Source organism: Papio anubis, chromosome 4, assembly GCF_008728515.1.
Source record: "Papio anubis isolate 15944 chromosome 4, Panubis1.0, whole genome shotgun sequence".
NCBI classification, from domain to species: domain Eukaryota; kingdom Metazoa; phylum Chordata; class Mammalia; order Primates; family Cercopithecidae; genus Papio; species Papio anubis.
The window spans coordinates 74969360-74986418 of NC_044979.1; the positions used below are offsets into that span (position 1 = coordinate 74969360).

At 38.3% G+C, this 17059-nt stretch overlaps 1 protein-coding gene across 8 annotated transcripts in view; it reads left to right on the forward strand.

Moving 5' to 3' along the window:
- The window catches only part of DYNC1I1 (dynein cytoplasmic 1 intermediate chain 1), a 316442-nt gene that overhangs the window by 209149 nt on the left and 90234 nt on the right, over window positions 1-17059 (forward strand). For all 8 annotated transcript variants that reach the window (XM_017956939.3, XM_017956940.3, XM_009203370.4 and 5 more), the window contains one exon: window positions 4463-4588. In XM_017956939.3, the coding sequence (XP_017812428.1) occupies window positions 4463-4588 (126 nt within the window). The remainder of the gene's footprint in view (window positions 1-4462; window positions 4589-17059) is intronic.

Below are 17059 nucleotides of genomic sequence, written 5' to 3' on the forward strand. Positions count from 1 at the left end.
ATGACTCCTATTTTGTCCCCCAGAATAAAATCTAAAATCATTAGCCTGTACTCAGTGACTTCCGTGATGATGCCTTGAGGCATTTCCAGGCCTTTCTTCTTTTATATAGCTTGATATAGCCTGCCTCCTAGCCACATAGTAATACTACAACCTGATGTCTATTGGACATATTCTTCTTCACTGTATTGGTCAAAAAGACTTTACCTTTGGCTACGTTAAGTAGACAGAGGAATTTACTGGGGAGTCATTATAGTAGTTAGGGAATCCATGAAAAAGATGAAGAACCAAAACTTAGAAATAGCAGGAATCTGGGCAGCTTGAGGGACCTCACCAATAAGCTGCTGTCCTTATCCAGACCCCTTTGCCAGCTCCCGGGTCCTGTGTCTCAGTTCAAAGTTTACAATATTCTGGTTAGAGAATGTGATTGGCTCAGCTGGGTCAAGTATCAACCCTGCAATTAATTAATTATCCCTGGGAAGTTAGGCTTCTATTTACTGGGGTAATCTCCAAAGAGAGAGTCACATGAACCAGCCAGATACCAAGAGGGGTCTCCTGCACCCCTCTTTGGACTCTTGTCCCTACTGTCATCTGTCCTAATAACCTACCCACTTGACAAGGCTTAAGGTCTCATTTCTTCTCAGAAATCCCTTTCAATTTCTCTTACTGCCACACCCCACACCAGCTTCCATGCTTATTTATTTATTTATGTTTGAGATGGAATCTCACTCTGTTGCCCTAGCTGGAGTGCAGTGGCATGATCTCCCCTTACTGCAACCTCTACCTTCTGGGTTCAAGCGTTCTCGTGCCTCCCCATCCGGAGTAGCTGGGATTACAGGAGCGAGCTACCAGGGCTGGTTAATTTTTGTATTTTTAGTAGAGACATGGTTTCACCCTGTTAGCCAGGCTGATCTTGAACTCCTGACTTTAGGTGATCCGCCCTCCTTGACCTCCCAAAGTGCCGGGATTACAGGCGTGAGTCAGCATGCCTGGCCCCATGCTTCTGCAGAACCTTGCTTCTGCCTCTATCTTAGCACATGTCATGGTCTGCTTTTGTATTTGTCTTGTAGTTATTTCTACAGGTGTCTTACTTCCCTCCACCTAATGATAAGTTCCTATAGAGAAGAGCCTATTATTCAGGGCATCCATGTCACGTATTTTACCTGCCATGGTGCCTTACATATTTATAGGGGACACTTGAGGCATGCCATAGTGGAGAGGAAAGGACAAAGCTTTTGAAGCCCAACAGACTTCAAGTGGGGTTCTTGCTTTATCACTTACTAGCAACAAAGCTTGGAATATGTTATTTAACCCAGGCTCTGGGTTTCTTTGTCTGTGGAAATGAGTAAACCATTGCCTACCTTAGAGGGTTATGAGGACCAAATGAATTAACATATCAGTGTCTGGTACCTAAAGGGCACTTAAAACATGATGGTTCCTTCCTTTCCAGTAAATGCTAGTTTTTGTTGTTGTTGTTGTTGTTGTTGTTGTTTGACAGAGTCTTACTCTGTCACCCAGGCTGGAGTGCAGTGGTGCACTCTAAGCTCACTGCAACCTCCACCTCCTGTGTTCAAGTGATTCTCCTGCCTCAGCTTCCTGAGTAGTTGGGATTACAGACACACACCACCAAGCCTGGCTAATTTTTGTATTTTTAGTAGAGAAGGGGTTTCACCATGTTGGCAAGGCTGTTCTCGAACTCCTGACCTCAAGTGATCTGCCGGCTTCAACCTCCCAAAGTGTTGGGATTACAGGCGTGAGCCACTGCGCCCCCCCAGGTTTCATTTAGTTGTTAGAAAAAATGGGCTTGAAAGGATATCTGGTAATTTCCAGGTAAAATTCTCCTAGAGTAAATATTGGATAATTCAGCCCTATGAGTAACCAAATGATCATGAATTTAGTAATTCTTTATATTCTCTTTAAAATAATAATTTTGAACAACATTTAAGATTAAATAATTGTTTAGTGATTTTTACTGGAAAAAGAAAATATGAGTAGTCATGTTCAAACAAACAGTGGAAAAAGACATACTAGAGGGCACCTTGAAATCCCCAAAACTTGCATGAGATAAAATTTAAATCAGTATCTTTAGGCCTTACGATCTCAGTTATAGAAATTATGCCAATGGCATTTCACTGATAAGTTTACTAAAGCACTCCCTGTTTTCTAAAGGAGTTTTAAAACTAAATAATTTTAAATATTTTTAAGTGGAAAAAGAAAAGCTGCAAGTGGGTGCCAACAATGAGACCCAGCTGGGTGATATTATTGTAGAAGCATCTGGCCGCTCCTTGGCCCCTGTGGTAGTGGTGTTGATGTTTATAGAGTTGCCTTTTCACATGTGACATAGTTAAACTTCAGATGGACAGTCTGGAGACTTCTGTGTTTATCTGGATGTTAGTTTCTTTGAATGGGCTTTGAATCAAAGGCCTTTCTTAATAGGCCTTTGATTTATCCGCTGAGGAGCGTTTTTTAATAAAGAATGATTACTTCCCCTGGTGGCCACATACATGTGTATCACTGTATGCTTATACTTCCTCTGCACAACCAGCAAGTTGTAACTCTCTGCAGCTTTCTTTAGTTGAGGCTGCTGGAAGAATGAATAAGACGTAGATTTAGTTATTTTTAATAGAAAAAAAAAGATCCGTGTTCAAATTCATAAAGACAATCTTCCATAAAATATATGTATAGAATAATGAAAAAGGAGGAAAAAAATAAATTATAAGAAGAGAGTAATATGATCTGCTATAATCCTGATGCTGTATTTAATAGGGCTGCCTTTTGAGACTTCTGTGTAGTAATGACATTTTCATGAAATGTGTCCTAACTCATAAGTACTTCCTATGAGATTTGTCCTTAGTTTATTTAATAACACTCAGGACAGGGTTGATGTAGGGTGAGTAGGTCTTTCTAATACCTAGAATCACTATAGAGTCTTTCTTGTTATTTTACTGGGTATGCTTCTTGCATTTAAGCCTTTAATTATTAGCATTGTTTGACAACAAAGGATGAAATAAAAAGCCTTTCTATTGAGCACATAATTACTAAAATTAAAAATTTTAAATAATTAAAGAAATTTTGGCACAAGTTTATTATGTGCTAGGAATTGACCCTGGATTCAGAGGTCAATAAAAACCAGTCCCTACACTCAAAGAGCTTACAATCTAGTGACAAGACATAGGTATAGAAAAAAAATTATAATGCATTTGACATGTGCTTTAATTGGCAGGGCAGACACATAATACTAAGGGAGTTGATAATAGGCGAGGAAGGAAGTGGTTGATTAAGTCAGGATTGTCTGGAGGACTTGATGCCTGTGTTGAGTCTTAAAGGATGAGTTAATTATGTAAACAACACATAAGAGGCATCCCAGTGAGAGTGAGTATGAGACTTATAGGTACATAGATGTACCTGTGTGCCTCAAAACTAGTCCAGTGAGGCTGGGTCATAGGGTGTGGGAGGTGGGGAGAAAGAGGGAAGGTTGTAGGAGAGTAAGCAGGGAAGGCAGAAAATGACAGATTATTAAGGATCCTATGTGACCTGCATTTTGCCTTGAAAGTAATGATGAGCCATTAAAGTATTTTAAGCTGAGAAATTACTTAGCCAAATGTATATTTTGTAAAGTCTTCCTAATAAAGGATGAAGAATGGAGTAGGTCAGTGTAGGAAGCCATTTATGAAACTGTTGCCTTCATCCAGATAAGAAATTAAGTTAGCAGGCTCTGTCCTTAAAGATAGAAAGAAAATATTCATTTAAAAGGTATTAAGGAATTAGGGAAATTTAGTAAATGGGAGTGAGAGAGAGAAAGAAGTAAAAATAAATGTAGAACAGCTGGCCTGGGCCAGGCACATGTTAGTGCAAGATGCTAAAATAGGGAACACGGAGGAACCGTAGGTTTCGTATGGAAGTCAATGAGCTCATTTTTCTATGTGTTGCAAGTGATGTGTCTATGGGCAATCCTGAGCAATCCCCACTCTGAAATGAAATCTGCATTTCAGAGAGAAATTAAGCCTAGAGATATAGATTTGAAAATTACCAGCATGTTAAGCTTACTAAAGCCACTGGAGTAGATGAACTTACTCAGGGAGAACAGGCCTCCTTGGAATATATGTAATAGAAGGAGAACTGGCAGGAACTGAAATGAGAAGTCAGGGAAGAAAATCAGGAGAGAAAGATGTAATGGAAGCCAATATTGGAGCAGGAAGGGAGTAGCACAAAGTGTCATATAATACAGAGAGGTAAAGCGATGTTTGTAGTTTGATAGTTACCAGTAAGTATGACAAGCACATACGGAGTGTTGGAGGCAGAAGAAAGACTGCAGGAGGTTGCAGCAATAAGCTGATACTAGGTATGCCAGAACATAGAAAGCACTATTTACACTATGCAGTATACCACGTGTACGTAGGAATAACGAAGCTTTCCTTGTGTTGTCATCTTAGCATAATTCGTCTTTGTGACCTCTTCCATTTAGTACCCTGAGCTGATGGTGGCTTCTTACAACAACAATGAAGATGCTCCCCATGAACCAGATGGAGTGGCCTTGGTTTGGAACATGAAGTTTAAGAAAACCACACCAGAATACGTCTTCCACTGTCAGGTAGGAGTCAGCGTAGTAAAAATAACTTACATCTCCTGCTAGACCAAATATAGTTTGTGCTGTATTGCATCTGTCTTATGCTGAGAGGAAGAACTCAGTTTAAAAATGAAATTGTTGACAATTTTGGAAAATTTACCCACAGTAACCTAATGTTTTGGGAAAGTGGCAACCTGCTCCCCCCACCCCCCCAGACAGTTAGGAAGCTTGGCTGGGGACTGTGTGCCATTTTCTTTCTATTTAAAACAGCCCCCATGAGGATGAGTTTATAAAGACCTCACACTTATGAAGAAATCGTGGTGTGCCACTTCCTCTGCTTAAAAGCAACATATGCTTGCCCACCCACATGGACATCCTCAGAGCACTACCATTTCAAGTCTCCTACTCTCTTGGAAATGCAGTTCAATGGATTTTGCCGATTTTAAGTTTGTGGGCGCCATATTGCTTAACAGATAATACTTTTGTAGCCGGCATGGGGCAAGACTTACCACCCATATTTCTTGAGTTACTTGGAAATACAGATGCTGTTTCTGGTTTGAAAATGCAGAGCTAATTTCAAATATGTTTGTATTTTTCATTCCTTCTCTCTGCGGACACGTCTTCTCTTCCACTTGACACAATACAGGCTGAAATTATGGTACCCTTGGACACGTTCAGCATTGCTCTGTTGCCATGACTCTGCCTAAATAATAGGCCTCAGCATAGGCCAATACACCAACCCTTTTATTAATGCTCCTATCCTGTGATTATGCATAGGCAAATAAAAAACAAACATTTCAGCTCAAAATTGCAGTTTCTCAAATGTTACAATTCAGAGGTACTGAGTGGCAGATTACTCTGAATACAAATACATCATTTGAAAAGGGTGGGTAAACCTGTTGATTTTTGGAAGCTTAGTGCCATTTTCTATCTAAGAGCCAAGTATCTTTTTGAACTAAAATATGTTTAGACTTTAGAGCATTATCAGATATAATTTGGGGAATAGGAGCTGCTGGAATAGAGTCCCAGCCTCAACCAGATTGAGTAACTTCTAACTCTGGCCATGTTTTTCTAATTTGCTATCTCAAAAACAACTTAACAAGAAGTCTAGGTCTGTATGGTAAATAACCTTTATTTTCTGAGCCTTTGAAATAAGAACAGTTCTTTCTTTCTCTTTTTCTTTTTCTTTTTTTTTTTAAGATTTTCAAGTCAGCTTGATATGCTCCTTCTGTAATCATAGAAGCACAAAATCCTAATTTTGTTCAGTTTTACAAGGTTTGCTAAACTCCCAGGAAAATACTGTGAGGGTTAAGAAATAAAGAAAAGCACATTTTTGAAAAACAGTGCCTTTTATTTTGATATTACAGGAAGTATATCTTTGATTTTAAAAATCTAATAATAATACATTATTATAATCAATGTGTATGATCTTTATTATGATTTTTAAATTTTAATTATATTAACTGACTACAGGTTTTTAGGAATCAACTGTAAATTACTTGTTTTGCCACATGACAATAGTTAATACTAGTATTAATTGAAAGGGCATTCGTGTGTGTGTGTGTGTGTGTGTGTGTATCTTTGGAACCATTGACTAAACATTTCTCCAACAATTTTTTTTTTTAGTTTCTCCCTTAATGATCCAATATATGTCATTGAGAAGAAAATACACTCATGATTTCAAAAAAAGCAAGAGGTACCCTAAATATATTAACAAGGTAGTCATACCAGAGTTACCAAAAGATACTGAGTAAAATAGTTGATTCCCAAAACTTGTAGTCAGCACTTTGATACATGTGATACTCATGAAGTTGGGATAAAAGCCAGGTAAATATCACTGGCTGCCAAAGAAAAACAAAATTGCTATGATATTTAGTATTTCTGAACTGTTGGGAGATCAAATCAGGAAACATTCAGCAGCCAGGGAAGTCCTAGATAAAATAGTGATGGAGGTTAGGTAGACGGATAAGATAAAAAGGCAATTTGGTTACCGTTGTACTAAAGTGTGATACCTGTAGCAATATCTACGTGTTTCTGTATTTTAAATTTTCCCAACACTTCTGCCTTCATGATCTCATTGATTGTACAACAGAGAGGTAGGAAAAATGTTATTATTCTCTTTTTCCAGTTGAGAGATTTTATACTTTAGAGGTTACCCAGCTAGTGAACAGTAGAGCCAGTCCTGGAACTGAGGCTTATTCTATCGCATACATCGTGCCATCACCCAGGCTGCCTTCTAAAAACGTGAGCAGACATGGGACTTGATAGCAAAGGCTGTACAGCCCATTCAAGGTATATTTTTGGCCACGTACCCTTATAAGGTATTGATTAGACATGGTTCTAGACATGGCTATCTTTACCACCTTCTAACCCTAAATGGAAATTTAGAGATCCCACAGAATTAAAATATATATGTGGAAAAACCAAAGCCCTCACTCACTGACCTATAACTTTCCTTCTATGTCCTATCTGATCTTTGCTAAATCTTATTACAACTGGTCCTTTCTAGACACTAACTCAGGGAAATCAGGTCTTTTTAACGTGCTTCCACATTCTGCTGTGATGTTCTGATAATTTCAAAACTAGACAATACATTGCTTAGAAAAAGGGCAGAGGTAGAGAGTAGCAAGAGTACCTCATGATGACTGTACTTTTATAATTTTGGAGTAATTGCATTAGCTATTCATTTCCTGCTGATCTCTGCTGATTCTTCATATTTTTAAAAAGTGTATAATTGTAAGCAAAACCAATGGATCAGAAAAGAATTGTTTCAGTCAGTGGAAAGCAAATGCACAAGAAACAGACATCAGCTCCATGGTGTTTTGTAAAGACTGACAAGCTTTTAGCCTACTCATAAAAAGGTTTTAGTATACAGTTTCATTTCTCTCTGTTATGGATAGCAAGGCCAAAATATATCTTCTACTGTCACGGGCAGTTTTGGTGTCTTTACTAAACTGAATTTTTAGTATGAGCTCTGGTCCTGCATTTTCTATTTTTATTTCAATAAAAACTGTCTATACTTGGAAAATATTGGTGGACCCTGCATAGAAATCAGCCACTCCGCCTCATAGCACACTCTGGCAGTGCTCCTGCTGTCTTCTGTAGTGGCTTCCACACACTGTCATTAGATTATGTGTCTGACCACCCTGCATTGCTTACCGTGGTGTGGTCTTTCTCTTTTAAATGGAATGAATAGAATCAGAAATATATACCTTAGAATTATCTGCATTGAGGTAAATGGAAAAGCTATGTTTAGAGTCTTAGCTTGGTCAGAGGTTTTTATTTTTACTTTTACTTTTTCCTGATTTGGTTTCTTTGTTCTTGGCAATCTCTTTTAGAGGGGGATCTGACAATGACCTGAAACTGACAATGACCTGAAACCCTTGCAATTTCAGCTAACCTCATTTGTGTCAGTGTTTAAAGCCCTGTCTTTATTCCTACATGGGCTTCACTTCCCATTAAGATTCTATAAAGGGTGCAGATGTCATTGCTGCACACGGCCTCAGCTGCTAAGTGTTTGATTCTGTATGAGGTTCCTGCTAACCTCAAAGAGAGTTCCACCTGTGAAGAGTGACGGTAACATAGGAGGGAGTGTGGGCTGGTGGTTAGGACAGGGACAGAAAGTTGGGACTTGGAGTTCCATTCCTAGCTGACCACACTGCTGAGTGACCCTGGGTGAGTCATGGGGGCCTTATTGTTGTGTTTCCCAATCCCATGCAAAGAAGACTTTCTCTAGTCTCTAGTGTAATTGTAAAGTTTATTTCAATAAACCTTGTTTCTTCCTCCATCAATTTTTGGCCCTCCTCCAACCCAGTTGTGGTCTGCAATCCAAATCTACAAAACAGTTGTGAATGCAAAGATGTAAATTAATTGACATTAATTTTATAAAGTATATTTTGACCAGAGAAGTGTTAAAATCTCCTTAAGGATTTTTATTTATTTTTTTAAATGAAAAGAAGAGTAACTTGCTTATGGCCCAGCTGATAAAAAGAAAAAAGCATCTTATAAGCTTTTCTCTTGCCTAGGCTAAGAAGTGGTGATTACAGATCAAAAAAGAGAAATAGATAAAAGAATAGAAAGTTCTTTGACAATTACTGCTTCATATTTAGTATGAATTCCTGGGATTCAAAATGAAAGCACATAGTAGGTGCTTTATAATTGCCAGATAAACTCCATGGCTAAGAATATGAAAACCAGAGTGAGACCTAAACAGTTTTCAAATGTGATATTCAAAGTACCTCAGGATGGGAAAACAGAATAGGAAACCTCAACCAGTGTAACATAGATTATCATACACATTTTGAAGAATAAAATCATGGAAAATTTAAACTTACTTTTGACATAAAGTTAAAATTAAACTCTTACGTAAAAGATACAACTTACATGGATCAGACCAGAGAAATAGTGCCACAACATTGCTACTTTGCGCCTTTCGGAAAACACATAAGGGAATATCAGTGTACATGCCAAAATGAAATGCAGACATCCTAAAACACTTCTTTTCTGCCAATTGAGTATGACCGATCCGATGAGCTAGACACTGATTCTTATTAAATCAAACAGCAAGAATTTCATTTTGCTTTGCCCAGGAAGCTGGAAGCAGAAAACCTGCCTCTCCGGCTTTCTTTCTTTATCTACCCTCCTCTAGAGTCTTCTCCAAAAAGCAACTCATGAAGAAGCAGAAGTGATCATTGGGACACATCTAGGGATGTTAGAATTATCAGCTGGATTCTAGCAAAGAGATCGTATTCTAGGTGATTCCTCATCTGAAAACAGCAATGACGGAGATTATTTCTATACCAAGTGAGCTATTTGATGCAGAGGATGCCATAAGAATACACCTTTAAACAAGTTGTTTTAAAATCATTTTATTTGTCTTGCCATGTCACATTGCAAATGATCAAGCTAGAATTTCAGATCATTACAAAAACTGAGCCTCTTATTAGCATTTGCTGCATCCCATTAATGTGCACACATGTTGTCAACACAGAACTCCAGCACTGCTGATTCTGTCCAGTTGCCTAAATGCCCTTCCCTTCTCTCCCTATCCACTATGCTACAACTGTCTGAACCGGGATTTCTCCAGTGTGATTCATTCAGGAATTATCCTGGGAATTACGGATGCTGTGCAGTGAGAGCCAGATTGCAATATGAGCACGTTTTCTGGCCTGTCCCTCCATTCCCTTCAATACCCACCCACCTCCAGCCATTCACTGAGGTGAGAGAAGGCTTAGTCTCAGGAAGATGGGTGTTCTGAGGGATCTGGGTTGAATACAGATGGGATTCTAGCTACCTCTTAAGATTATAATGAGGATAATAGAAACAATATAGTTATATTAGTCTGCTCAGGCTGCTATAACAAAATAACATTGACTGGGCAGTTTATAAACAACAGAAATTTATTTTTTACTGTTTTGGAGTCTGAGAAGTCCACGGTCAAGGAGGCAGCAAATACTGAGCTAAAATGAGATCAGTATTTTAATAACTGGTAAGGTTATACTGTGTGTATAGCCTTACACATGATATAATCTGTGAGAACTCTCTTCTTGGCTTGCAGATGGCCACCGTCTTGCTGTGTCTTCACATGGTGGATGGAGAGAATGAGCTCTCTGATATCTCTTATAAGGACTCTAATCCTATCCTATCAGGTCCCTACCATTATGACCTCATAACCTTCATTACCTCCTTCTAGTCCCTGTTTCCAAATACAGTCACATTGAGGGTGAGGGCTTCAACATATGAATTTGGTCGCGATGGGGGGAAGTACAATTCAGTCCATAGTAATTGGTGAACTTGCTTTGAAATGATAAAAGTATTCTCTTTACATCTGTTTGTTTTATTATTATTGCATGGTAGTCACGTGGGAAGAAGCTTAAACCTTGGCATTTTTATTTTTCTTGCTAGGATATATTCCTGAAGAAATTTCACCTAACTTAGATTCATTCATTTACCCATTCATGTGTTCATTCATTCAACAACTATTTTGGAGGTACCCACCATGGCCAGGCCCTCACAGCAATGATAGGCTGGAGGTGAGACCCTCTCCACAAGAGCCCTTCAGTTTTCCCCAATCCCAACCATGCTTAATTTTCCATCACCTGACTGACTTCTCTCAATTATTTCTATTGCCTGGGCCATGTTCACATTGGTCAAATTTATATGTGTGTTTTTTATATTAAAATGCCGATTGATAGAGGGAACTTGAGACAATTCCAAAGTTCTCTCATCCCGACTATTTAACCATTTGTTTCCTAACTAAATGATGATGAGGCATTTTCTGAGTTCTGGGAGAAAGTTAAGTACATAGTGGTTAAGAGTGAGCTATAAAGCCACACAGCCTGGAATCATAATTTGGATTCTACCACTTAGAAGCTCTGTGACATTGAGTGAGTCAAACAGTTGTTATGAGACTATGATAAATAAATAAACGTGATGTGTTTAGTGTCAGGCCCATAGTAAGTACCCAGTTAGTGTCAGCAATAGTTATTATTGAATATACAAGAATGAAATTCAAAATATTTAGCAATCTTTGTGTATTGTCCAAATAGTGTGGATGTGACCTCCCTCCTTAGTTGTTGAATGGGGGGTTGTGACTGAAGGGTTCTCCAGGGAGGTACCAATTCGTTCAGGCAGCAGGAGAGTGCTGGGGGCAGGTAGAGAAGGGCATCTTACCAATGAGTGCAAAATAAGCTCAGCATTTGTTGTTGTTGTTGTTTTTCATTTTTTAGACAGAGTCTCGCTCTGTCATGAGGCTAGAGTACAGTGGCACGATCTCGGCTCACTGCAACCTCCAACTCCCAGGTTCAAGCGATTCTCCTGCCTCAGCCTCCCAAGTAGCTGGGATTACAGGCACACACCACCACGCCCGGCTAATTTTTGTATTTTTTGGTAGAGACGGGGTTTCACCATGTTGGCCAGGCTGGTCTTGATCTCCTGACCTTGAGATTCTCCTGCCTTGGCCTTCCAAAATGCTGGGATTACAGGCGTGAGCCATTGCACCCGGCTGAGCTCAGCATTTTGATAACCCATAAGGTTATACTGTGTGTATGGCTTGAATATCATCCTGTTATTGTGCTTTTGCCACATTCGAGGTACAGATGCATTGGATTCCTTGGCTTGACTACTCACACTGATGGCCCCATGCCCCGGCTTCATAAATGAACCCTCTTGTATCTACATGGCTCACGTGGCTACAATGAATTATTTAGAGACTAACTGGCCATTTGCCGTGCTTAACACACTCTGTAGGCTATGAAGCAAGAATAAGGATGATGGGGCTGACCAATGTTTTCTACTTTCATTTAATACCAGTTTAGCATATCTGTTAAGAGCTGTCCCTCTTAGAGACACGTATGACCCAAGGACCCTTTGGTAGGACTTCCATTCTCTGAACTATCAGATTATGCATTTTCTTTATCCTACAACATTTTCATATAGGCAAGAGCAGGTTTAAAAGAATACCAGGTGGTCTGAAAGGAAAGAGAAGTCTCAGAAGGGCAACACCCTTCCTCAGAGATATGTGCATGGGGGACCTCCTTTCAGGAAAGGAACGAGTATGGAGCAGGAGTGGGCTGTAGTTGCCCCAGGCCAGATGAGTACCCACCAAGAGTGGACAGAGGCCACTACCACCTCCGAGAGGGATACTTGTACATTGCTTCATCTTGTTTATATTCTAGGGATGGAACCACTTCTAGACTCCAGACCATCTATTTTTTTTAAATATAGCTTTTTCCCCCTCTGCAAACTAGGTCCACACTTTCTCATTTGTGTGCGTCTTTAAGTTGCCTAATATTGTTGGATGAATGGGGCTTTTTGAACACACTGTGTTATTAATAAATACAGAGACTCATATTCTCCAGGAGTCACATTCTTATTTTAATTCATTTTAGACAGTGGCTTTGAGCAAAACTTAATTTTTGGAATTATTTGAAAGCATTTACTATTGTAGAGAATTTCTACAAATAGAATCATCTTTACTTCCCGGGGAAGTTTTCTAACCTTTGTTGTAACAAATAGTCTATACTTTGCTTTTTCCATTTTTATATCTGGTTGTTTATTTTTCAATGGTATGTTCATTATTTGCCAAAGAATTGAACAAGATGTTGCTTTTATTAGGTGAAAAATTTATCTTTGTTAATTTTTAATTCTAATCTCCTTGAAAATATATTGAGTTTATGTCGTATATGCTACAAATTATTGTATCCATAGTTATTTTATAACTTCACTGTTTTTTGTTCTCTAAAGCTGGTATATTTTTTCCTTTTGAGTTTTTAAACAAGTATTTCCAGCACCTATGAACAATAAGTTATGTAATGCAGCATTACATCTTTGCTTCTTCAATAACTTTGTCTAGTGTTATGTTGAGTAGTTGAAATTAAATTAAAATCCTTATTTCCTTAAAATGTTCATGATAAATATGGTCTTCTGAAAACTACAAAGAATAGGAGCAAAAACTGTACCCAAGTGCTCATGCTCACATAAATGCATGCGCGCGCACGCACACACACACACACACACAACCAAGACTCTCAAATCCTAGTCAAAAGCTATATTTCACAAAAGAGAATTATAGTAACATTGATGGTTTGCCAAAACCTCAAGCAGTGACAAAATCCACAGTGTCCTGAAAGGGATGCCTTTGCAAAACCATGCCTCTCCAGATGGTTTAGATTAGAGATGTTTAAAAACACATGGCAGCATTAGTTTGGTTTAGAATTCATCGTTAATTCAGTAGATAAAATAATGCAAATTTGAAACCCTATCCTGTCTATCAGAAAAATCATCAAATCTTATGATTGCTCTTAGGAGGGGTTGGTATGTGATGTGTTGCTTTTTAAATTATCTAATTGAAATAATAAAATTAACCAAAAAAAGTAAAAAGAGGATTAAAATATAAAAGTATGAGTAAAAACTTTCTTCTCTACAGAATATTTCTTCCTATAAGCTGTCATATCCAATCAGTTTGTATGGGATTCGACAGCCAATTGTCATTTCCTGAGATATATTCTGTAAAGAGGTTGTGTTACAGAGACAGCATGAAAAAATGGAAAAAATAATTCCAGAGCATCATGCCAAGAGAAGCCAAAATGTCCTTGAAGACCACAAAGTGTTGCCAGGATCCCTTCACCTTGCTAATAATAGCAGACAAGCAGCTTACGCACACGTTTTTCCTTTGGCTTATTTAGCTTTCCCTCCTAGACACTTTTTAAAAGAGAGTGCTCTCAGTCCACATTTTAGTGAATTATCTTGCCTTATCTGTGATTTTTCATCTTGGGTGGGGGCTCTTTGTGAACAGTGATGTTGTATATTGTGTTATCTGACACAAGACGTATAGTAGTTTCCCCAGGACCCTAAAAGGCTTCATCACTAAAAGCTCGGCTCCCACTGTCCCCTTCTTTATGTCTAAAATCAACAGTGTCCCACCCTCTGCTCCCACAGTTGGACAGCCGGCAAACAACTCCTGGAAAGGGACTGCTGTATGGGAACAGTATTAATTTAATGATGTATATTATTGTGTATCCTACCAGCAGCACAAATGAAAGCATTCAGCAGATATGTTAAAATTGCCACTAGAAGAATGCTCACTCAAGGACTCAAAGCCTTTCAGAAAATCCACACAGGGAAAATATGGGACAAAGATTCTACAAAAATAGATTCAGAAGTTTTCAAAACACTGTTGCTAGGCTTTGAAGGGCTTGACTCTCAAAGTGGCCCAGTATTTACTTCCCCCTGAAAGTAACACATTTTGAGCATTTTTCCAAACATAAAAAGTAGAACTGTAGCTTCTAACGGCTAAAGGAGCTCCACTATCAAAGTAAACATGCTTCTTTGGCAGCAAGGACACGTGCGCGTGAAGAAAACTAGAGGGGAACAGGAAGAGTAGGAAGGTCCCTGTCACAGGAATTGGTGTGGATTCATGAGTATTTCAACTGTAGATTTAATTTTGTTTTAACCATAGAGAAAATGCATTGGCCAACCTTAACAATTGATCAACAGTTCTGCATATAGCCCCACTTAATATGTGTAACTGGAGATCTATTTTGTTGTTTCATCTAATAATCAATTTTTTAAACAAATGGGAATGGATGATGACTTGGTAGGGGAAGATGCAAGCATTTGAGAGAATCCAGGCACTTTATCACAGGCATAAATGACACCATGCCAACCTATCTCCAAAAAACTTGTTGAAAAGACTTCGCTTTTGGAGCAGATGCTCAGAGGAGAGAAAACCCCACCTGAGCCTTTCTCCGCTCTCCCCAGTCACACTCCTCACGATGACCCTGACATGTTTTATTGCATGTTTTTTTGTGTGCTTTGTCAAATTTGTGAGTACTTGGCTAATTTTCAGAACAGAATTTTACTGGATGATCACTTCTCTATACTGAAAACTGCTTTACATAAATTTCCTGCCTTTAGAACATTCCAATGTGTTCTTCCCTTTGTATGAGGGATTTTGAGCCAAGTTTTGTAAAACATCACAAGTTTGGACAACATGGACAGAGAATGCCAATTCTCAAATGAGATATGATTTACTAAAGAAGACCAGGATAATTAAATGATTTTTTTGAAAAACAAATCATCACAGTCTCCAAACTATCCTTTGTGTCAATAGGAATTTTCACTATATCAGGTCCTCTGATATGACAGCTGCTGATTTGGGACACTGTTACAGAAGTGAAACAGGACACCAATGCTGTGTTATAACTCAAACTTGTAATTAAACATCTGGGACCTGCCTGCTTTAACGAAGAGTTAAGAATATTTGGTTGGTTGTGTATCATATCTCTAAACTGATACTACTGTGATTTAATCATTACACATTGTGTACATGTATCAAAATATCACATGTACCCCCCAAAATATGTACAACTATGATATGTCAGTAAAAAATACAAAACAAAAACAAAGATTGAAGGACTTAGAAACTATTTATTTTCTCACATTATTCTTTTAGTTAGCAAGTACTCTTTTTTTCATACACAGTGCAAAGAGAAAAAAAAAATACCCTTCATTATTTTGTTAAAATTTCACTAGTTAGCTAGTATTTGTGTTACAGGAATAATGTCAAAATAAATGGGAAATAGGCTCTGTGAGCCTTTCAGACCTATATTATTCCAAAACTAAATTTAAAATGTTTGTTCTTAAAAACCTTTACGAATTCTTAAACAACGTCTGTATCATGGATACTTACCCTGAGGGATTCAAGAGTGTTGAATCTTGCCTACCAATGGAATGAATTCAAGCCATAAATATATTACTTGACTGTTCTCCACCTCAAAACTCTTCTAAAGCAAGGGAGGACAGAAATGGGAAGGTAAATAATATAGTTCGTGTTTTATATTCTGCATAGTTCCTGATGAAAACCCTTGGTGAGCTGTATGTGTGACTAGTTCATATTAATAATGTTTGGGTGCAAAATTCGGAGACAGCGAAGAGTTGCAAAGTATACATCAGGAGAAATGAAAGTGTAGAGGTAGGGTAAGGCTTTTCATTGTTACCTGCATAACATAATTTGCCATACCCTTAGGTTGATGGCAGATCAACCCAGTGAAAAAACACTCTAAGCCTCTGGGTAGTATTTTTAAAAGAAGACTAATGGATTTTTACTGCCTAGTTCACATGTATCAAAGTAAGAAAGATGACGCCTTGGAAAACAGGCAATATCAGTTGAAGCAAAGCATAGTATAAATGCCAAGACCTATATTAGAATTTATATATGCCCAAAGCCTGTTTACTTGGAGCCTGAGTTCTCACTGGCTCTGAGCCTGAGGGGCCATGATCCATTTCTCTGGTTAAGCTAGGTCAGTACCACCTGTGTTCCTACAGTGAAGTCAGAGCTGCTGAGATCCGTGTACCCTCCAGCCGCTGTATTTATTATTCCACTTGGGAATGCTCTGCCCTTGAAGGCTCATCTGACCAGGGTGGGATCACAGGCAGCAGGTATGCCATGAACAACAAACCCATATTCTTAACATATGTTTAATTTGAGTAACTCTCCTCCTTTAAAATACCTCTTGATTCTAAATCCACATCCTGATTTGCCCACTCTTGTTACCATTTTCTGCTGCCTGTTCTGAATTAATCCTTTGAGGTGGTCATTCCCCGGAAAGAAAAAAGGAAAATGAGAAGAGAGATGCAAAGTTGGGAATGTGAATGAAAGAGAATGGGAGAGAGCAGAGGGAAGGGGATCATTAACTAGAGTCTGCTTTCATGAGCTAAATTTTCTTTGAGCTGTATAAGAAAGGAGAGGTAGAGGAAGAAGAGAAATAAAAAAAAAAGCGCTTGAAAGGTTATCCGTTAATATCCCTACTGAAGAATGAAAATCATTTTTTTTCAGTAGAGCTCAATTTACAGATTATTTTCATTTCTCTGTCGTACTTCATCTCAAAGAATTGATATAATCTAAAAAGTGGTTAAAATTATTAAAATAGTTTCCATAGTAGAAAATTAAATGATTTTACTAACTGTCAAAGTCAGTGTTTAAACTGAGATAAT